Genomic DNA, 23,136 nt, shown 5'->3' on the forward strand with positions numbered 1-23,136 from the left:
AGAGATGTTTCTTGTTATTTTAAATCTTAAATGGCATTTGCAGAAAAGTGAAAAGACACTGGGTTTTGTGTTCTTCAGTCCAGTAGTTCTGAAATTTTCCTTTTTTTTAATTAGTGGATTGATTTGTGTTTTCTTTATTGCTGTTGATAGTTCTCTTACGTAAGGTCAGAACTGAACTGGGATATTAACCACCTCTTACTTCTTACAGGTGCTGCTTCCAGCAGCTGGTCTCTTGCAACTGCAGGATGTGAAAAGGACTTGCTGTGAATTTTTGGAATCCCAGCTTCACCCTGTCAACTGCTTGGGAATTCGTGCTTTTGCTGACATGCATGCATGCACGGATCTCTTGAACAAGGCCAACACATATGCAGGCAAGTTATCATTAGCATAGCGTACAGCTTGATATTTGCATGGAGATGCATACATGCTCATGGATTTCATACTTAACCACTCACACTTGCTTAAGGGTAATTGAATTTTACCCAGGATATTTCAGAGATACGTTTTCTGAAGAAGACTGCATTTTGTATGAATGTCTGTCAGAAAAAAAGTTTGGTCTGTAACACAGTTATAATGAGTACGGAGGGGCAGTATTTTCATGGCCTATCAGGTCCATGAAATTTCTAATCCAGAAAGAATCTAGCTTGCTGCTTGAAATCATTTGCACCGTGACTCAGAGGAGGAATGTAGAAAAAAGAATTAAAACTCTGGTTCTAGAAGAGCTACTGCTAAGCAAGAAAGTCTTGTCTACAGTTTTCAAGGCTGTTGGATGAAGATGAAGGAACATGAGAGCGTGTGGGAAAGCTATCTGTAGCCCCTGTACTGCACTAAGGGTAAGGAGTAAGGCAAGAAACATACCTTATGAGTATTGTGTCTTGTAATTTGTCTTCTGAAAATCTTACTCATCTAGCCCAAGACTGCAAATTTTCTTCTGTATGTGTAGTGTCATTCTTTTTGTCTTGACACCAACTAGATAGAGGTACATCTTCTAATTAAGCATGTAGCTCAAACAACAAAATATTTTAGTACTCCGATTTTTACTTGCCTTCAGAGAACACCTGTCATTATTTCTCATTCTTGGCTGAAAAATCTTTATATAATCTAAATTTAATTGGTAAAAGTACATTATCATCATAGACTGTTTTTCATATCCGTGAGTCCACTGGCTCATCAAGTCCTGACATTTTCAAAAATAGGTTCTTATTTAGCTTGCTGCCATGAATTAAAAATAAAAAAAAGCAATTCCGATTCTTTGGTGAACTAGTAGTAGCACTATTGCAGGGGCAAGGGGCAATTTTTTTTTTTTTTTTATTCCCTTTCTGCTTTTGCTGATGAGGCCTCAGGTGGAAAATGCTGAACTGAACTTTATGACAGACACAAACAGGCTGAAGGGAATCCAACGAAGTCTAACAAGAACACATTAAGGAAACAGACTGACTTATGACAGAAGCTGTGAGAGAGAGGAATTGATTAGGTCAAGAAACTAAAATTCCAGGATGATGAAAAAAACCACTTCTTCCTATGCATTAAAAAAAAAAAAAGGCTGAGAAGGAGTAAGCTTTATTTTTGAGGTGTTTTTAAGGTAGTTTCACACATTAAGAAAAAGTTAAGTGTAAAACTAATGCAAGTCAGTCAAGCTGTCTGTGAAAGTTTGGGGCTTTCCATGTTGGGCGACTTTAACTGGTTAGATGAACTAATGATTTAGATTGATCTAAATCACACCTGGGTGCACAAAATGATTTGCTGGCTTGCATTTCTATGATTCTGTAAAGGCTAGAATCCTTCCTGTTTTCAAAAAACACTTTCTGTTGTTAGAAATAGAAATGATTACCACATCAGTAGCTATTAACATAATCTAGTACATTACTTTGACTGCTTTTGATGCTAAGATAGATTGCTTAATGTAGATGACTAAAGCATAAACACAGCTACTTGTGTAAGCTTTGCACAAAGCAGCAAGTTTGTAGCATACCACTGACTAGATCTAATGCTTTAATTTGTTCAAATAGCAATTATCTTACTGTCTTTTTTGTGTGTTGAATGCTTCGGGGTCTTGATGTTGGGTAAAGACTGAAGACATTACACTTATTTAATTTTTAATGCAGGTTTTTCATAGTGAACAAAAAAGCCTGTTTTTTAATAGAGTTTAAACTTAATAATCAGGAAATTAGAATGTTCTGATTGTACTACTACAGTAGTGATTATTCAAAGAACAGGACAAACTTATTTTAGAATATACTACAAATTCAGAAATCGTGGGTTGTCAGAAATTGAGAGAGATTCTCAGGTATGCCTCTTCACATGCAGTTTCCACAGTAGAACAATTCCTCTGTCACGGATCTTTCTCTGTCCTTTCAGTATCTACAGGATGTTTCATTTAGTTTACTTTAGGGTCAGCAAAATTCAACTGTTTTTTTTTACTTCAGTATCCTTCCCTTCCCTCTGTCTTATTCTGTCACTAGTGATTTCAGTGTTTTCCCAGTTGTTGAGCTTTGTAAACTTGAACTCTCCTCTGCCATTTCTTTCGACTACTGTTTTATTTATTCCTCCACTTTGTTTCTTCCCTCCCCACAAAATGTGTTCTACATTGAATCTCCCTTCTGTTGCAATGTAAATCAACATCTGCTTCAACTTCCTTTTCTGTCTACTAAGCTTACTTCTTACTAATTTTGCAGTATTCTGAAGCCCCCTCTCTTCTCTCCCCCCTCCTCTTTTCCTCAGCCAGATTCTATTCCAATCTTTTATCCTTGGATTTTCCAATTCAGCACACTCTCCTGTACTTCAGTCTATCATTTCATATATCTCTCTCTCTCCCCACTGTTTCTGTCGGATTCCTCCAGAAATTTCTCCTCATATACGCTTCCATTTTTGTCATCATATTCTTGGAGCCCTTCTGGACCATACCATGAGCTGTCAGCTCCACTCCTACTGGAGCTTCACTGGACCTGTCATGATTTTAAAGCAATGCACACTCTGTTCTTACTCTTAAGATAAATATGCTGTGTGTGCTTGGGATGTGAGCTTCTTCATTGCCTGGCACTCTCTGCCTTGTCTTTGTTAATCCCTTGTGTTCTGCTGGGCTCAGTTTGAGAGCAGTATGAAAAGGAGAATAAAAAATGAAAGGAAAAAAAAAAGACACATTTGCTTTTCATAGCTTTTATGAAATAAGTAATGGCAAATTAACCCTGCACTAATTGTTAATAATGTTAAAACTGGTGATCTTCCTAAAATAGAGCCCAGACTGCTTCTTTCAGACGTCTAGGTCCAAATAGTAGGCTTTTTATTGCCATTTCAGACCTCAGAAAGATTTTGTGGATGTTTTCAGTTGCTTTCCTTCCAAGTGTATGTTTTCAATATAGTTTTTTTTTCTCCTTGAATTTAGTAGATTATAGTTTCTCTATCAAGAATAGATATTTGAGGAAGAAACATGCAGCAAACTCATATGGCTAGGTGTTCATTAAAAGAATCCTTGGTGGTTGTCTTGTGTGAAACAGCCATACAAAGCCACTGTGCTCGCTAGTATTTCATTATTTTAACCTCATGAAACTGTATGCAAACCATTTACAAATCAATTTTTAAAAAAGACCCTCAAACCAACAGCAATCATAACAACAAAACACAATTCAGGAGCTATTCAGGTTGGTTTTAAAAGAACTAGCTTTTGTAATGCATGTCAGTGTTCTGTCATAACTTCACTTTTAAACTATGTTTGTTTAATTTAGTAGTTGCAGTTGATACTTATGGAAATTAATTTCTAGCAATATAAAATTTAAGACATTGGCAAGACTATGAGTGCAATACTTGTTGGCATCTGTACTGTGTACAGATTATGGTCTTCCTTCTGAGGGAAGACTTTGTTTAGGTGTCCTTTGCTGTGGTAAGAGAGGCACTGCAAGCAGAGTGTAGACAACAGAGAAGGATAAGGAAGCTATTTGTTCTATTTGTTGATCCCACTTGGGACTTCACAGAATCACAGAATTGCCAGGGTTGGAAGGGACCTCAAGGATCATGAATCTCCAACCCCCCACTTGCCACTCCTGATGAAAGCACTTAGGCAAGAAGAGCTGGCCTCCATTTCTCCTTGCAATGGGCTGATCATCAATGTTGCTGGATTTGTTTTCTGACTCCCTGGTTTTCTTTTGTACAGTTTTATATCTTTTCAGGTCAATGTTTTTCCTCATGGATTTTCAAGCATCTAACTGCCATCTTGGCATCATAGCACCTTCCTTGCCTGTTCTTGGATGGCTCTGTGTACCTCAAGACTCTTTCTCACAACTTAACATTTTTTTCTTGAAAGTCTGAGCCAAATATATGTGGCTGTGTCATCTCAGAATCAGAGACAGCTGAACTCCCAGGAGCAGACATTTCAGGATTACAGAAGAGGACTATTTGATTGAAAGAACAGCAAAAATATTGTCCTCCTAGAGTAACTAAAATGCATTCAGATGTTTAAGTTCTTCCACTTCTTGTTATATTTGCCATTTAATATTGAAGAAAAAGAGCCAGCAAGATAACTTCTGCTAATAGACAACGGCGACATAAAAAACAAATGATGCAAGTGTGTATCAAAAGTTATTAGAAAACTGAGACTGTGAAGCTGCCTTCCAGTGGGAGTAAAATCCCAAATTGCATTGAAATTGGAGCTTCATAATTACGTGATGGGGCTGGTCCTCTGGCTACTAGATTTCTGTAATCTGGGAGAGCCATTTATATGTCTATCAAAAGATCTGAAAATAGTGGACGCTTGATACAAATTACTTGGAATTAGCTTCCCTTACAATTAAATTTTTTGAGATCCTGGGATAAATTGGAATGGTTAATTAGACAGCCATACAAGGCAGCTGGAGCAGAAGAAATACTGCTTGTCTTTGATGCTGAAAGTATCTGTTCTTCCTTTTTGTGGTTTCATTGTTATGCTTTTAGCTAAAAGTGGTCTTGATGACCACCTTTCCAAAGCAAAGCTGTTTGGCTTTAGTATCATTCTGAGAAACTTTTGGTGGGGAATCTTAGCATGAGTTGTGAAGCATGGAGTGCTAGGTTGTACTTAACTGTGTTACACTGCATTCTGGTACTATGCCTAAAACTTTGAGCCCTGACTAGATCTGGAAGCATGCATGTCTGCTGCAAACTATTCTGGTGTACGTTTGTACTCGTGAGATTTAAAGGACATATTTAGCAGAATCTTTCTTACAATTCTATTCTGAGTAGCAACGTCTGTTGCTATGCTTCTGTTACCTTGGCTGCTTCGAGTTTCATGGTGTTCTAAAAAGCAGTTTAAGCATAAAATTAACAAGCCAGATTTTTAAAATTTGGTTTCTGCCGTGTTTAGTTCCTGCCAGTTAAAATGGAAAAGCTTGTCTGGGTTCTTCTTAGCCAGTGCCATGTGATAAGCTATTAGTAAAGACCTTTTCTCACAAGTCAAAAATGTGACACTGTGAAGTAATAATTAAAAAAAAAAAAAAAGTTAAACTAATTCTTCTTAGATATGCTTGAGATGCTTGAGGAATTATCACAGTTCTTGGAAGTGAATGTAAGGCTCAGGTATTTCCAAGCTCCATGCTCTGCATCTTTGTGAAATAAAATAAATGTTATCAGCTGAGGAAGAAGCTGTGTTTCTGGGTGTTTCCAGCTGGTTTTGTAGCACTTGCACATCAGAAAGACACAAATACTCCATTTTGTTCAGAAAACAGATCTGTTTTTTAATAGAGTAGAAATAGTTGGCCTACAACACAAAAAATGCTTGCAAAAAAAGAGAGTTGAGATATTTGATGGTGATCTTTTGTTTCACAAACGAATAGATGCTGGATTACTGTCATGCAAAGATCTAAAAAATAGGAGGGTTTTTTTTCCTTTTATTAACTGCAACCTATGCCACTGATAAGCTGCCATTTTTTTTTGAAGATCCATTGGGAGGAGATTTCTGGAAGTGTACGATGTATTGAAAAGTTTGTTTGGAAATGCATATTAAGTAACATTTTTGTATTCCAACAGTCAATGATGCTAAATGACTGAAGCCTGCTGCTAATTGAATAGAAACGTAGGCAGTTCTCAGTATGTAGAGACAAGCACTGGGAACAGACATTGCTATAAAACCAAGTAGGAGATGAGTTACAGACTTTTTTTTGTCACTATGACTCTCTGAAAGGTTTTGCATCTGAGGAAACTTCAGCAGTCCTTTGCTTTTTGTATTTATTCCTTTTATTGAAAGGAGATCAACCAGGGGGATGTTTAGCTGTGGGTATATAAATGAGTGAAGTAGTCTTTGTGAATTAATCCACAAATGTCTGTAGCATGAAGTGTTCTACGCAAACTTCAGATGCAGCATTTTTTCCTGTGTGACCGAGAAATACAAAAGTAGTGACAATATTGACACTATCAAGACGTGTACCTTTTGGACAGGAAAAGCTCCAAAAGGTACAGAAAAAGTAATTGATATCAAATGTCCACTATTTTCAGATCTCTCACCAGGCATCGGATACGTGTAAATGGCCAAATCCAGTAGCCAGGAGGAGCAGCCCTTTTGGTCAAGTACTTATTACTACTGTGTGTATGTAGAATATTGATCTCCAAACTCCTGATGAAAAGTAGCAACAAGTGGTACTTTTACAGCTCCTCTTATCTTCCTTTGCTCTGCATGCTAGCTATGTTTAGTGTACTTCCAAGCATTCTGTTACTAGCTGCTTTCACATTAAGAAGTTCCTCTTTGTCTCCTCGGTATGTTCTTGAAGCTGAAGTCCCAACCTAGTGGTACAGAGCAGATGAGGACACATCTTCAGCTACTCAGATACAAACTGGGTCTCTGCCAGTTGTGAAAATGCGAAGATCTGGTTTTCACATGCAATTGGAACAGATATTTTAGAAGCTTCCTAAAATTGAGGGATCCTCTTATTTTTAAGGCAGTTTTAAGTTGTGATGATAAAGAATTATAATTCTACTTGCTCAGAAAGTGGGAATTTGGGAGCCAAGACCCTGCAGCTCATAAGCCAGCTTGTTTCCGGGCTGCTGGATTCACAAGCCAGCTGGCTTCAATATCTAGGTAGAGCAGCAAGAAGTCAGGCAAGATTCCAGTATGAGTTTGTGAAAGTTGCACACCGTGTGCAAAATTCTGGTTTGGAAAAAATAAGTATTTTATCCTCATATGAAAACTTCTAGCCAGATGATTCTATCTGCCTGCTTATCTAGGAAATATTAATGACTAAAGTAATGTTATCTATTGCAACAAATAAAAACACAGCTAGTTTGAGACTTTGGAGGGGAGAGATGCACAGAATGTTTGGTCATGTCAGAAGTTTCATGATGCTTGATGTTAATATCTCAGATTGTCAAACCTTTCAGGGTTTGAGTAATATAGAATAATACAAATGCTAACCCAGATGGTAAAAACACCATCCAATATTATTTTTCTCTCATAATTGTTATGAAAGTGAGTCCAAATGGAATTTTTTGAATTCTTAATATGGGATCATATTATTTAAAGATGCTGATATCCTCTGTGTTTAAGGAAGCAGAAAGGTTTGAATTTCATACACATTTTTATGTAATAGAAAAAAAAAAGCCTCCTGTCTCCAGTGCTTGAACAGTTTTAGATAAACCACCATTGGCAGATTTAATTGGTGTTTTTGAGTTTCTTTATTTTTTCCATTTCTTATTTTGCATAATCCATTTTGTTGTAATTTCATTTGGCTCCTAACAAACAGTTACTTGTCAATCGCTTAAGATGGTCTCCTTGACAACAAGAAATGCAGTTCTGAAGAGGCAAGTGATTTCACTTTACCTTCCCACTTATTTTTTTTGCATGGATAAAATTTAAATAGCAATGTACCCTCCTACCTCTTGGCCATATGCATTATTTTATGCTTTAAGCACAGAGGTGGCATCCTGTAAAATAGCCTCTTATTTTTTGCTTAAATACTGTATTTTTTAAAAGAATTCTCCTACAATTATTTTCCTAGCATGAGGACAGATGATAGCTTCACCTTTGCAAATTACTTCAAAAATTCTCAGCTTTTTCTCTTTTGTTTATGGACTGGATTTCTTCTTTTTCCTCACAGCATGTCGTAAATCTAAATCACCTTTTGAAAAACAAGTCTTTTTTATATATAAAATTGAGTATTTCTAGATGATGAAGTGTATCTTGTTGAATGTGATACTCTTAGATTGGCTTTCTCAAAGGAAGGTGAACAAGGCTTCTGAGATTCCTCTTCTGCCTGCTTTTCAATTCAGCTTCTCTTCTGTCAAATGTACTGTTTTGTGGTATTGTCACTTAAAATTAAAAGTTTGTCATGAAACTAATTTATGCAAGTTACAGTTTTCAATTTCTATGTAATGTGCTAACAGTAAAATTAAGCAGATATTTATTTCAGTACCTCTCAACATTCTACTTAGGCTCAAGAAACTGCATATTTGTAGTCTGAAAAGCAAACAGACAGACATAAAGATTGGTAAGGAATAGAAGAGTAATGGCAGTGTTAGAGAAATCCATTTGCTTCTCCTCATCCATTCTCTTCCATAGCCTGAAATACTATGGGAAATACTAGCCTGTATTACAAGAGAATGCTGCAGAATTGAAGGAATTATCATTACATGTATGAAAAGGCTGGTAGGAATAGAGAAAAGGCAAGGACTATCTACTTAGAATAGAAATGAAGGGTAAAAAGAATAACAAATAATTTTAAGTAGATAGATTGCTTAATGACTTTTTCTGTCATTGTACTGAGCGTTAGAGCTTGTTGGTGTTACTGAAGTCTGATCAATGGTAAAATGTGTGTGAAGTTTAGATGGAAGGCTTTTACTTCGATGAAAATAGGGACGTATCAGTCAGTAATTTAACAGAGGTCAGAGGACTGGATTGTGTCTTACTGCAACTCATCATTTAATGAAATGCAGTTAAGGTAAAATATCATCATTCTGGTTCCCAATCTCTAATTTTTCATAATTATGGTGAGATCTTGATGACTGAAGGTTTTATTATCATTTATATATGTTACGTGTTCTTGAACTTTTGTCTGAAACAATTTATATTGCCTGTCTGAAGGTAAGTAGGATGCTGAAGTAGATAGAGAACTAGAATAATCATGCTGCATTAGGTTTACATATTATATGTTGCACATTATATAATGTTCTCTAATCTTTACTACAGTTCAAAAAAGCTCTTGTACCTTGAAAAGTCAACCTGAAACATTGGACTTGTTAATCAGGAAGCATTCAGCATTCTCTAAAATTTCTTCACAGGATCCAGAGGATGGTTGAGGTAGGAAGGGACTTTTGGAGGTCCCCTGGTCCAACCTCAGCTCCAGCAGAGCCACCAGAGCAGGCTGCACAGGCCCACGTCTACTTAGCTTTGGGAGATCTCCAACAAGGAGAATCCACTGCCTCTCTGGGCAGCTGTTAAAGAAAAAATTAATGTCAGGCATCAAGTTCTATAGTACCACCAGTGGAGTGGCAGAAAAGACTTCAGAAAATTCTTTAGTTTGAATATATTTGATAACTTTTTAAAACGTTACTTTGAGTGAATTCTTAAATTTCCTGTAAGAATTGTTCCTTCTAACTTTTGTTAAGCCTAGCTGAAGAGAGTAAAACTGCAGTTAACTGGATGGAGCTACTTTCCTAGTAGGTGAATAGCTTACAAAGGAATTGTGAAAGAAGGGAGAAGACAGGTGAATAACTGAACCAAGAACTGGATTAGGTTACATGCTTTATGCTAAAAGAAAGCTTCTGGTTCTACAGCCAGTTCATGAAATTTTGTCAGCTTTGTTTAAAACTTTGAGGCATTAAAAAAAAAAGAAAAGAGGAAAAATTAAGCAGCTCCTACATCTTGTAAAGACTGTGGTATGTAGTATTTTTATGAACTGAAAGAAGCTCTGAGAGATGCAACAGGATGCAAACCTGTTGGACAGCTCTTTGATTTGATCTACGTTCCTCTGTATAACCACTAGTTAGCTGGAATGAATCAACCCTTGGTCATTTTGAACTGCAGGTTTAAAATGTTTGTCAACAACATACAGGATGTGTTCTTTTTCTGGAATCTTTTTTTGCTATATTTGTGTGCACTTCCAAATATAAAGTTAGCAAAATGAGCATTAAGTAATTGTCAAGGACAAGCATAGAGTAGAACCACTGACAACATTAAATTGATATGGTTGCTACTGTTAGAATATATTTTAGTATTTCAGTTATTTTAAAGAATATAAATGCTATATATAAGTACTTTAACCCATATAAAATGTTAAGCTGCAGCTTCCAAGCACGACAGAGTAGCATACATATGGAATCATATTCACTCTTCTTCTTCTACTACTCTAATGCTTGGTTTGCTGTGACTTAGCACTCAATGTCAATGTACTTTTTTTTTTCCTCCAAACAGAACAGCACTTTTCTGATGTTGTGCTTAGTGAAGAATACCTCAATCTTGGTGTAGAACAGGTGTGCAGTTTAATATCCAGTGACAAACTTACAATTGCCTCAGAAGAGAAGGTAAGTCCACCTAAACTACACTATTCTTATTTTCCTTTTGTATAAGAAAGTAAAGCTTGTTGTTACTGCTCCTGAAAACCATCTGGATAAATTCATTGTTTCCTTAATGAAATTAAGCACAAACTCTGCTAGTTTAAAGGATTTTTCCCAAAAGTGTTGCCTGTTTGGATCAGAAAATTGATCTTAGCACGTGAAAATCCTAGAATTGTATTAAATCCCATAATCCTTTGTTCCTTGAAAAAACAAAGTCAGTTAAATGGAAATTCCTTCTCATCTTCAGCAAAACAAAGAGTACAGGTTTAATCAACTCAGAAATAGTAGTCTGAAGAACAAGTAAATGCCATCTACTAACTTTGACATAAACAATCCCAGCAAAGTTATATATATATATATATATGTATATGTATATATTTATAAATATATATATATAAATATATTTATAAATATATATATAAAAGATGTATGTATTTCTATTGGGATTGCTTATGTCAAAGTTAGTAGATGGCATTTAGTTGTTGGACACACACATATATATTATTTATATATATATATATATATATATATATATATATATATATATGTGCCCATTTTTCATGAGGCTGTTTAGACTAAGTGAAAATTATGCATTGTAAAGGAGATGGCTCGGTAGCTTGATACAACCAAACTTGAATTTGAAGTTGTTTAAGTTTTGCTTTAGCTAGATCTTAGCCTACCAAAGCTTGAGAAACTGATCTTCTGTGAGTCTAGCAGATCTCCTTGAGCCTCAAATGATTTTTTGTGTAGAGGCATTTGCTTTGAGCCTTTGAATCTAGTAGTGAGCAGTTAAAAATCTGTTTTCCTTTTTCCAATGAGTACGTAGTTTGTAGTGACATCTGTGCTCAAATGAACTTAAACTGCATTTTAAAGCATGTTTCAATACTGATATGATGGCTCAGTTGTGTTTCACGTTAAAATATTTTTTCATAATGGAGAAACTCTCAATCTAAGAAATACTCTGCTTAAACTGTAATTAACAAAGTCAAGTTGCAGTTCCCGTAATACTCTGAATGTCCAAGTATCAATTGTGTGTTGATACATACAATGCTAATAAGGTTTTCATGCTCAAGCATCTAATGAACTGTTGTGAAATACAGGAGAAACTAGGCTTGGTGCTGCTTCTCCTGCTAAGACTCCATGATGATAAGTCATTTGAGTGATGGTGTGGCACGTCAGTTCTCTAAGACAAGAAGAAAAGGATGAGCACTGTGATATCTCTGCTGTATTGTTTGTTTATACAGTATGACTGGGTTTTCAGTATTAATGATACCACTGTGTGCATTTTGTCAGTGCAGCACAACTACCCTTGATTAGATAAATACAGAAATAATTGGGGCTGTAAATGCTACGGTCTTTTCTTACGTTAGAAAAATAAAAGCAATTTTTGGAGACAGTCTGATACTTTTGTACTCACGGATTTTTGTAAGTCAAGGGACTTGCATTTGTTTGTTTTCTGGAAGGTATTTGAAGCGGTGATAGCATGGGTAAACCATGACAAAGATGTAAGGCAGGAGCTAATGGCACGCCTGATGGAGCATGTCCGGCTGCCTTTGCTTTCCCGGGAGTATTTAGTTCAGGTAAGCAAAAAAAGAATACTAATTCTTGAGCACGTGAACAGTTGTTTATTTTTTTTTAATGCCAGGTGGATAGTTTTAAACAACAGTGTCACGTAACGCATTACTAATATAAACAAAAGTAAAAATAAAAGAAGAAACCACTACCACATGTGCACACGTGTATGCATGCACACAGCCAAATAAGAGACTGCCACATAAGGGATGCCACGTGTAATCTATTTCTTTGGATGACTGCTTGTCCAGCGTACTATTAGGCTGAATGATTTAATTTTCTGAGGCCAGGATAGCTTTCATCTGTAATATGATCTTTGATACAACACTTCCTAAGAGGATTTTAAGTTTCAGAATTATGTCTGTTAAATTGATACAGGCTTAGTGACAAAGAAAATGTTTCTTTACCTGGTTCACATATGTTAATTTTGTGAGATTACGTTGACTACTTTGATGTCGGGTCAAATATTTAAGATTGAAAATACAGTTTCACCATTAATCTTAATTAATAGCTCCACTAGTAGGTTGCTAGTATCTAGTTTTAGAAATTCTGTCTTTATGATATGAATTTCTTTCACTTTGTTGTTGCAGGCTGCTTTAAACTCTTTTCTCTCCTCCAGTTTAAGTGTTGGTATTTGAAAAGCCAAGCAGTGTCTGATTGTGAGCAGTCACTTGCTATTTCCAAATGCTCTTTCTTCCACTTACTAATTAAGAGAATCTACATCTTCTAATTTCTTCTCAGTGACTGCATATTGCCAACACATACGTACGTTTGTGCCTAAATGGTTAAACTATTAGCTAAAAAATTAAGGTAATCTGCATTTTTTTCTGTGACACAGGCCTTATTGTACTTCAGAGTATGATTTGTTTTACTTCCTTAACGTGCTCAGATCTTGTTAAAACTTCTGTTAATAAACAGAGAGTTGAAGAGGAAATATTGGTTAAGAACAGCAGTGCTTGTAAGGATTACCTCATTGAAGCTATGAAGTATCACTTGCTGCCAACTGAGCAACGAGCGCTGATGAAAAGCACTCGAACGAAACTGAGAACACCTGCTAGCCTTCCAAAAGTAAGATCCTTGTTTTTCCAATGTGCTTATTTCTTCAAATTCCATTTTAACAGATATGATGACAGCATTACTATCGCTCAGTCCAGTAAAATAATTCATATCAGAATAGCTTGTCTAAAAAAATACAAGAAGTGATTGGCTTTACAATCCATATAACTTGTGGAACAGTTTTTTCCTTCCTTCTCTATCTTTCTCTCAATATATATTTTGAGGAAGTTGTTCAGCATTTGTGAAATACACAGTGATGATCCTGTTGTTGACAAAGTAAGGCCTGGTTTAAAACGAAAATTAAATTTAAAAATGGACCCATGCTTCTGAGTCATGGCATTTTATTTTTTTCCTAAGTATAAAATTCTGTCCATTTAAAATAAATTGTGTGTGTGTGTTTAAAATCTATCCAATGATAAAGAAGTTTTGTTGTGCTCTTATGGCAACTGCAACAATGGAACAGGAGATTCACTTTTTTTCCTAGCACTTTTACCTCAAAGGAACCAAATAAGGCTGTTCTATGATGGATGTTCACAGTACCATTAACATCAGAGCTACTGAATTCTACCTGCATTGGGTATGATGTGAAGATAGAGCAGAATCTGCCTCGTTCATGAGGGCTTAAATTCTTGTTGCTTCCTGCTTTTGTACTCAGATATTTTCTCTAGACAGAGTTAATAATTGTATTTTTGGAAAAACGAGTTATATCTATGTTGCAAGGCCCAAATTGCTTTTTTAGGAGGATTGCCCTTTGGTTTTTAAAAACAAGTGCTCTCATATTTACAAATAATTAATAAATATCATCTCCCTTTCAGTTGATGATGGTAGTTGGAGGACAGGCACCAAAGGCAATTCGCAGTGTTGAATGCTATGATTTTAAAGAAGAACGTTGGCATCAGGTGGCTGAGTTGCCTTCCAGAAGATGTAGAGCAGGTAAATAATGTCCAGTATTTTGTTGTGTTGGTTAATGCTTCAGACTTTAGCTGTTTTCATAAAGCTTCCTACGCTATTTCAAATAGTAATTGAAAATAGTTATCTGTGACGGGCCAAGTCTTGACTTCAGTGATCATCCTTAAAATTTAAATCATGTAATCATAGAACAGCCTGGGTTGAAAAGGACCACAATGATCATCTAGTTTCAGCCCCCTGCTATGTGCAGGGTCACCAACCAGCAGACCAGGCTGCCCAGAGCCACATCCAGCCTGGCCTTGAATGCCTCCAGGGATGGGGCATCCACAGCCTCCTTGGGCAACCTGTTCCAGTGTGTCACCATCCTCTATGTGAAAAACTTCCTCCTGATATCTAACCTAAACCTCCCCTGTTTCAGTTTAAAACCAATCCCTCATGTCCTATCACTATCCACCCTCATGAACAGCCATTCCTCCTCCTGTTTATACACTCCCTTTAAGTACTGGAAGGCCACGATGAGGTCTCCCCAGAGCCTTGTCTTCTCTAAGCTAAACAAGCCCAGTTTCTCAACCTTTCCTCATAGGAGAGGTGCTCCAGCCCTCTGATCATCTTAGTGCCCTCCTCTGGACCCGCTCCACGTCCCTCCTTGTGCTGGGGGCCCCAGGTCTGGATGCAGTACTGCAGATGGGGAATGATGTACTTGCTAATCTAGATACACACACGTTTGATAACTTGAATTTAATTTGTATTTCAGTTCATAATCTGAGAATAAATTACATCAACTGCCAGCAATACAGAGGATCAATATATGAAAATACTAATACATTATAATAATTAGCAATTTTATTACTATCATACCTTAGTATTATTATGTTAGATGAAGAAATGACCAGCTGATATCAAAAAGGTGAAAATGTGATCTTAAAATATTTGAGATATCTAAGCAAGAAGAAATTCAGTAAGCATCACTTTCAGGAGCATGAGACATTAATAACAAAAAGTATCACAACTTCTAGTACTTAAATTGAGGGAAGTGTGGCTCTGTGACACTGTCAGAAGCCTGTGTAATGAGTACTGCAAATTGTGTCCAGTATCCACATACTTAAGAAAGTACAGAATAAAATAATTTAAGAAACATTAAAATGCTCAACTTTCCTCTCCATTCTCCTGCTCTAGGAATGGTGTACATGGGAGGCATGGTTTATGCTGTTGGTGGTTTCAATGGTTCATTAAGAGTTCGCACAGTAGACTCCTATGATCCAGTGAAGGACCAGTGGACGAGTGTTGCTAATATGCAAGACAGGAGAAGCACACTGGGAGCAGCTGTATTAAATGGACTTCTCTATGCTGTGGGAGGATTTGATGGGAGTACAGGTATCTTTGCCTTTACATTCTATTGATAAGTCTTCTCTACTCCTGATGGAACTGTATCAAATATGAATATCTCTTACCTGTGATGAAAGGAATGGTGAGGATAGCCTAGCACCTTGTGGTTGGAGCATGCTTTAGTGGTCTCATCCTTCTACCCAGTGCTGAGCTGCAGGCTGTTGTCTCCTATTTAAGACTTTAGGCATAATGCCTTGACAAGTTCCCTTTCAGTATTACTTCTACAGTCTAAGTCCGTACCTTCAGGAGCCTGTGAGCAGAAAAATTACACCTCTGAATTTGTGTCTGGTGTAAACAGGATTATAAACAGTGTTGTCTCAACTGTCGGAAAGCTTTGTACACATACAGTCATTTTGCTTCACAGGTGTGTTAAACCTTTTGTCTGGAGATTCTTTCTTTAATAGATACTACTGATGTGTATGTAGTAGAAAACATTTTCTCTTCATTTAAAAAGAAATAAATTCAAGGAAAAATTTTTCAAAGTTTCACAAGCTTTTAATAATTTGTCCATTTACAGACACCAAGAATGTGGTGACTATATTTGGCCATCCAAAGGATACCAGTTATACCTTTTGCAAAGTAGTAAAGTTTAAAATTAATTTGAATTACAGATACGAAGAATCTTCTGGAAGATACAAGATATGTTGCATCTAGATTTGAAGAGAACATAATGTTATATTGTTTTCCTAGGTTTATCATCAGTTGAAGTTTACAACTTAAAGACTAATGAGTGGTTTCACGTAGCTCCAATGAACACAAGAAGAAGTAGTGTTGGAGTGGGTGTTGTTGGAGGTAAGTTTATAAGTAACATTAGAAATGAGGAGGAGAAATGCAATCATTTACCTTACTGCCTTTTTTCACCTACTTCAGATTTTGGCTTCTGCTCAACCCTGTCATTCAAATGGCGTGAACTAAACACAGGCATTCTACTTTGTTTTGGCAAGCTTTTAGCATAAGTGTTGTAATGTTTTTTTTCAGGTATCAGACGTGCCCAAGGCCAACCAACAAAACGTGCTAACCGTGCGTGCTCTATATTATGCATGTCAGCAAAGATAAAGAGCCTGTTTGCTGAAGCAGTGACCAATGAAATTGGCCTTCAGTGACGTAACTCTGTACTGTTAACTCTGTTATCTTTGGCTGACTGGTGTTCAAGGGTAACTTGGTGGTGAATAGCTTGGTTGTTGCGTGTGCAATGCAGACCACAGCTAGCTGGTGGATCCTAAAGGAGTTTTAGGCACTTTTTTTTTAACTGCATAGGAGCCACTGCTGTTTCTTATCTAAAAATGGAGACTATACAAGTAATTTTGATCTGAATTTTTTTTATGTTTCTAGGAAGCCTTTAAGTGAGCTAGCAATGTTGGATACTCTTGAATTAGTTTGCCTTTGAATAATTCTTAATTAAAACCAGAGTAAAGTGCCTTTATATTTCAGCTAGGCAATTCAGAATCTTTTGACTTGCACTGTTCTTGTTAGATACAAAAGCTGTCCTTTACCTCCTAAAAATGACAAGAACCACAGTGTATTATTGTGAACTACGTGCAAAAACAGAAACTCACAGCAACTGATTGATACAAGTACTGGGTAGCTAACTGAGAACAGTGACTTCCCCTCTGCATGTTTAACAGTATAGTCATGTATGTGCATCAGAAATGTGCAGATTTTTCTTGCTTACCTTTATAGGTAAACTGTATGCAGTTGGTGGCTATGATGGGGCATCACGTCAGTGCCTTAGTTCAGTCGAATGCTATGATGCCAATACAAATGAGTGGAGCTATGTTGCAGAAATGAGCACAAGACGGAGTGGAGCAGGTGAGTGAACAAAAATCAACAATCATAGTAAAACTGAAGCAGATTTGTGGTTTTAGATTTTATCGAAAATATAAAAGGTAAGCTAAAGTCTGAGTCTAATGGAAAGTACCAGTCTCAAATGGCAGATTTATCTCAGGTTATAAATACAGAAGTGTCTTACAGAGTAAAATTCAGTCTGTTAAGTGTAAATATTTTCCCTTGCTTTTTCATTCTCTTCCCATAGTTTCTCAAATTTACAATGAACTACGCATGGTTATTATAGTCATTGTAGTATTAGCTAAATAAGGAATTATCAAAATCTAGATGTCCAGGATGACAAATGTCATTTCCTCAAAGATAACTCTTTGCCAGTGTTGGGCTGACTTATCTAGTAGCATTGTCAGATGCACTTTTCATGTGAACTGTAAACTAGATTTCTGCCTCTTTGGAGGATTTGTTCTGCATTATGATTTACTGCAGGAAATTTTGTCCTTGTTCATTCTTAAGTTTGTATTACTGGTTTCATCTTACTACTTCCATTTATGTACCCTTCGTTTCATCTTCAGTAATTCTTCTCACCACCTGATGTTTACACCTTTTAGATATGTACAGATTACTATGTTATCCTTCCTTATTTTTCCAAGGTATATCCATTTATTTCTTTAATCTTAAAAATCCCTTCTTATTTTTTTCATGGATTTTTTTCCCTTTGGGATTCTGAATACATATATATTTCTCTTCGGAGACATCGAAAATGTCTGTGGTATTTTGCTCTTGCTTAATGAAATGTTGTTTCCAGAGCTCCACACTGACTTTAGCATTTTCATTATCTATTATGGACTCGACTCTCATTTACTGTTCACTTTCCTCTATTTGTCTTTTGGTATTTCAGGTTTTTTCAACTCGCTGAAGTTGTTTTATTTCTCTAGATGCATCCAACATGAACTTTTTCAAGTCAAATTGCACAATATTATTTTTCTACGTTTATTTTTTCACTTAGCTCACTTTTTTGTCAAGTACTCAATGGTGCCTTTTAGCAACACCTTTTGAATTCCTACTGGTGATTGTGCTAACCTGCTTCATAATTGGAAGAGATGTTGCTACAAATAAAATGGATGGCCTTCCTGTATGCTCTGTAGATGACTGATAGTTGTCCCAACTTTTCATCTTGCCTTCCATTATTCTTTATTAACGTTGAGTAGTTTTTAAGCTGTGGCAATGATGTTTAAAGTCAATCCAAATTATTTCGATAGGCATTATGTAAAAGTATTAAAATCAATACTGAATTGAAGCTACATAGTTTGTGATATTTCCTTAATGCCTTTACAAAACTAACAAGTAGATAAGTCTGCTATTGCTAAAAATAATATTTCTATGGTTTTTAAATGAAAGGTATCATGTTAATGAAAGAAATCTGATATGGTGCATCTTAATAAAAATGATAGCTGTCTTGGGAAGCTTCTAGTTACTTAGTTTGTGTATCATGAAAATAAATCTGGGATTAAAACTTGGCCAGAGCTGCAGTAAGGCAGTTGTCTAATACTGGCAAGTTTTCAGGAAGATATTTACATAAAACAGCCAAATTACTTGAATGATCACAAAGACAAACAGTGTTGGTGGGCTGCTAAAAAGGTTCATTTTGCAGTCTTCCAGCACCGCCCTTTTATCTAAGTTTAAAAAATAATAATTAAATGGAAAAAAAAAACCCACAACCTGTTTTTGCAAGCTGTCATTGTGCATGCAGCCTATTTATATACTGGATATTTTCAGATTTTTCTTTGATTTTGAGTTACTTCTGCAAGTCTAAAATTTCATGCCTTGAATGCAACAGCTACAGGGATCTTTCTGCCCTGCCCCTCTCCTCCTGTCCCTTGCCTTACAGTTCAGGACCTTGTTCGTGTAACCCTGCTGCTTTTTACCTCATCCTCTGTTTAAAATAGAAATAGAGAGGAAAAAGGTAAAAAATCCACTCAGTAATTTCAGATTCACGTAAGTGAGGAAAATAACCCAACGTTCTTTGGTGCCACTCTTAACTGCATGGGAGGTTTTATTTGTGCTTGGGGAGGAGTGGGTGGTAATGGGGAAAAATGGTGGCTGTTGATTGAGCTTGTCTGTCAGCCAAATATCTCAAACCTCTAGATCTGTTTCAACTGGTGATCAGTCCTGGTGTTTTAGGTACTCGCTAAAGAGAATTTTGTTCCTGTATTAAATCTATGGATCTCTGTTCATCTCAAGGAACTTAAGCCCATCTCTTCTGTTCCTACTGCTTCACCTTCATTCAAAAGCAACTTCAGAGGTTAACCCTCAGTTAATCTTCTCTAGTACCGACTGCATCTCAGTTGATCAATGTGGGGACAAATCTGTTTCCGGCAACATATTGGGATGAGGAACTTCAGATTCAGATATAGGCCATTTGGGAGGGATGAGAGAGATGAGACAGGGTCCTGAAAAATGGGCAGGAAAGAAAAATAACAGGAGAACTCTGAAGACGGCAACAAGAAGATACAGACGGAAGGAGCAAGAAATAAGGTAGGACTTGGAAACTGGGTGTGGGGTTAAGGGAAAATGAAGGACCAAAGAGAAATGAAAGACGTTTTTAAAAAGGAGTTGCCAAATAAGAAATGGCAACGTGGCAAAAGACAACTATATACACTATGTAGGCAGGTCAGAAACTGGAGAGAAAACTGAGGTGGGGAAGAAAAACAGCAATGAAGCACCTTCTTTTTAGTTACTTGCTTGATCTGTCACATCACACATTCGAACTAAAAATCTTAGCCATCCTAGCTCCGTAATGTTTAACCTTAAGAAAGATGAATGCTGTATTATCCTGTCTAATAAAGTGAGATCAGAGTGGGAGAAGGAAAAGCTGTCACTTTGTGCTGTGACATGATAGCTAGAAATAATAGCAATCCAAGAGGAATTAAATTAACTGGGATGAATAGAGGTGAATGTCAGTAGCGAATGTCACTGACAGAGTGCTAGATAGCATGATTTATAAATCAGTGTCAGATTAAGAGCTGCTTTTCAGATTTGCACTACTAATTAACTCTTCCATGTTTCCTTCCTTTTTTCCTTTTGTTATTAAAATCTATTGTTTTTTTAATAAGAAAATCATTATTGCAGAATGATTTTCTCTTCCCCATGTAGGATAGGAGTGGTCCATACTCACAGTCTCAGTGATATATTTTTCAAAGATGTTTCGGCTGGCTTTTAAGGTCTCAGAACATTTTTTTTTTTAAGCCGCTTCTTTTTTTGTCTGCAAGACTTCACAGAATCACAGAAATCACTTCATATTCATATTCCCTTTTTATTACATATTTTAAGCTGTGCCCTTTTTATGGAACTCTTTAAGAACTATCTTGGCAAATTTGCATCACATTATTTGAGTTTTATAATCTTAAATATGACGTGTAGTAAGTTCCCCAATATACTTCCATAGTAATGATTTTGAATTATCTTTGTGGTCCATCATTCACAACTTTTAATGCCACAAAATTACACTTTTGAAACCTGATATGTTTGGCTTATAATAGTGCATTATAAAGCGAGGAATAAACAAACAGACCTCCCTTTTTGTTTCCTGTTACCACCTTTTCCATATGTGCAGTCTAACTAGCAAGTAGGCCTTAGGCTAGCTACATTTATTCCTTCATGCCAAGCTTATAGACTGATAAAATGCTGTAAAGTAAAGGGGATCCTAGGAGTAAAGGAGATCCAAAATAGACTTTTTTTGGATAATTTGAAGTTTTGTGTTCCCCAGATCTGCAGGAGGAAGGTACTCACTGTAACTGTTTACTTTTGTTTCATGCACGTTTAGAAGGTATTCCAGCACTTCAGAGGAGGCATTCCTATTGTTTAATGTCTGTGCATTCAGCTTTTATCCTCCATTCTGCGCTTACTTTCTAAAAATTCAGTTATGCTTTATTATTTTATCAGATTTCCTTTATGTTGACTGAGCATACTGTATTATTTACTATCATTTCTAATTAATCCTGAGCTCTAGCAATCCTCCTGTTTCTGCTCATCACTTTTTTCATCCAAAATTTTCTAAATGTTACGTTGCAGAACACCTCTGGTCTCTATATGCTGCAATAAGGATGGGCATGCAAGACATTTTATCAGTGTCTTGCATTACTCTACTGTCTCCCTATGTATCCTGACCCAAATGTCTTCTGAAATAGTTCCTAACATTGGATAAATGATTTATTTTAGCAGACTTTTGTTTGTTTGTTTGTTTTTGTATCAGTCGAATTATGCTATAGTTAATTTGGAGTATTCTCATGTGTTCACAGGTGTTGGTGTGTTAAACAATTTACTGTATGCAGTAGGTGGTCATGATGGCCCTTTGGTAAGAAAAAGCGTGGAAGTGTTCAATCCTGTCACCTGTACGTGGAAGCAGGTTGCAGATATGAACATGTGCAGAAGGAACGCAGGTGTGTACAGCAGTCACTCTAAAATGCTAGTAGTGTAACTAGGTGCAAATGGGATGCTCCTTTTTCTTTTAAATGGCTTGCTGCTGCTTTGATGATGTCACAGATAGAAATCATGCTTTCATGGGTATGAATGAGCTGATTATTAATTTTCGTAATTGGTTTCCTGTCTTTTTTTTTTTTTAGGTGTTTGTGCTGTAAATGGGCTCTTGTATGTAGTTGGAGGAGATGATGGCTCCTGTAATTTATCAACAGTGGAATATTATAATCCAACAACTGATAAATGGACAGTTGTGTCATCTTGTATGAGTACAGGAAGGAGCTATGCAGGTAACGTTGTCCAGGGGGTTTTTAGAAGACTTTTTACAGCATATTGAAATGTAGTCAGGATAAGAAACTTGATAAAGCAAGCATTCCAGCACAAAGTACTGTCAAAAATAAAAGCTAAGATACTAGAATAGGTACGAAGAACTTGATGGTTCATTTTGAATAAAGACTTCAAACAATTATTCCCTAAAATGAAAAAGATGTTGAACTGTATTGAAGAAGAGTTTAGCGTGTAATGATGAGTTAGAAGATTGCAGTGTGACTGGTCCCTTTTTTCCCCAAACGAGCTTTTGTAATTGTCTCAATTTGCAGCAGTCCGATTCTGAAGCTCTCTGTGGGAAATTGCTATTTAGAAAATGAGCTGTTGTAGGAATCTTCTCCTTTAATAACCGCAGTTTCTTAAGTTATTACAGAATCTGTGTATGTAAAGGATATATTAACTATAAGGTTAAGGTGGTTTTTTTTTCCAAATAACAGAAACGTTCAGAAATCTACACTGCTTCATATAAGTTTGTTATATAATTGATGTACTATTAAAAATAAATCAAGAGCATAATACTAGCCTGCAGCTAGCGTAATGCTGAAAAGCTGTGCATCAGCATCAGGTTTTCCTGTTTTCCCTAGACTTACACCTTTCTTCCTTACTCCAGGTGTTACAGTTATTGACAAGCCGTTATGATCAACGAGGGGGTTTTCAATTTGATTATGCACTAGAAGCAGTCTTCAAGTGTATTTGAAGTGACTGAGTCCCTAAGCACTTCTCTACTTGTAGCTGCACCTTGAGTCACAGTGGAAGATGTGGCTGTCTACAATTACAGGTGATGGATGATGAAGATTACTCTAGGTAGAAGCGATGCGTAGGACTATTCTGCGGTTGAACAGGGGCTGATTGAATTTTTTTGAAGTGTAGTAAGACCGTTTCTTTTTATACTGCAAGACCTTCAAACACAGAAGCCACTTCCATAAGGACGGACTTATGTCAGTTGTGACTGAGAAACAGATTGTCAGTGGAGAATGGTGTGTATTCTGGTGAAAGTAAATCTGTCTTATTTTTTCCAGAGACTAATAAACATATTTAAAGAAATGAACTGTCAGTCTTCATAGTAGGTATCGAATTCCACCTCAGTAATTCAAGCTGGCATGGGGGAAATCTGTTTCCTTT

At 36.5% G+C, this 23,136-nt stretch overlaps 1 protein-coding gene across 2 annotated transcripts in view; it reads left to right on the forward strand.

The window, feature by feature from the left end:
- The window catches only part of KLHL2 (kelch like family member 2), a 59,967-nt gene extending 36,909 nt beyond the window's left edge, over positions 1–23,058 (forward strand). For both annotated transcript variants that reach the window (XM_031614293.2, XM_031614294.2), the window contains 11 exons: positions 209–371; positions 10,364–10,473; positions 11,970–12,086; positions 12,997–13,146; positions 13,950–14,067; positions 15,220–15,417; positions 16,120–16,221; positions 17,110–17,238; positions 21,510–21,650; positions 21,834–21,977; positions 22,625–23,058. In XM_031614293.2, coding sequence (XP_031470153.1) covers positions 209–371; positions 10,364–10,473; positions 11,970–12,086; positions 12,997–13,146; positions 13,950–14,067; positions 15,220–15,417; positions 16,120–16,221; positions 17,110–17,238; positions 21,510–21,650; positions 21,834–21,977; positions 22,625–22,653 — 1,401 coding nt within the window. In that variant the 3' untranslated portion in view covers positions 22,654–23,058. The remainder of the gene's footprint in view (positions 1–208; positions 372–10,363; positions 10,474–11,969; positions 12,087–12,996; positions 13,147–13,949; positions 14,068–15,219; positions 15,418–16,119; positions 16,222–17,109; positions 17,239–21,509; positions 21,651–21,833; positions 21,978–22,624) is intronic.
- Positions 23,059–23,136: the final 78 nt, after the last annotated feature.

This window comes from Phasianus colchicus, chromosome 4 (genome assembly GCF_987193195.1).
Source record: "Phasianus colchicus chromosome 4, bPhaCol1.hap1.1, whole genome shotgun sequence".
Classification (NCBI taxonomy): Eukaryota; Metazoa; Chordata; class Aves; order Galliformes; family Phasianidae; genus Phasianus; species Phasianus colchicus.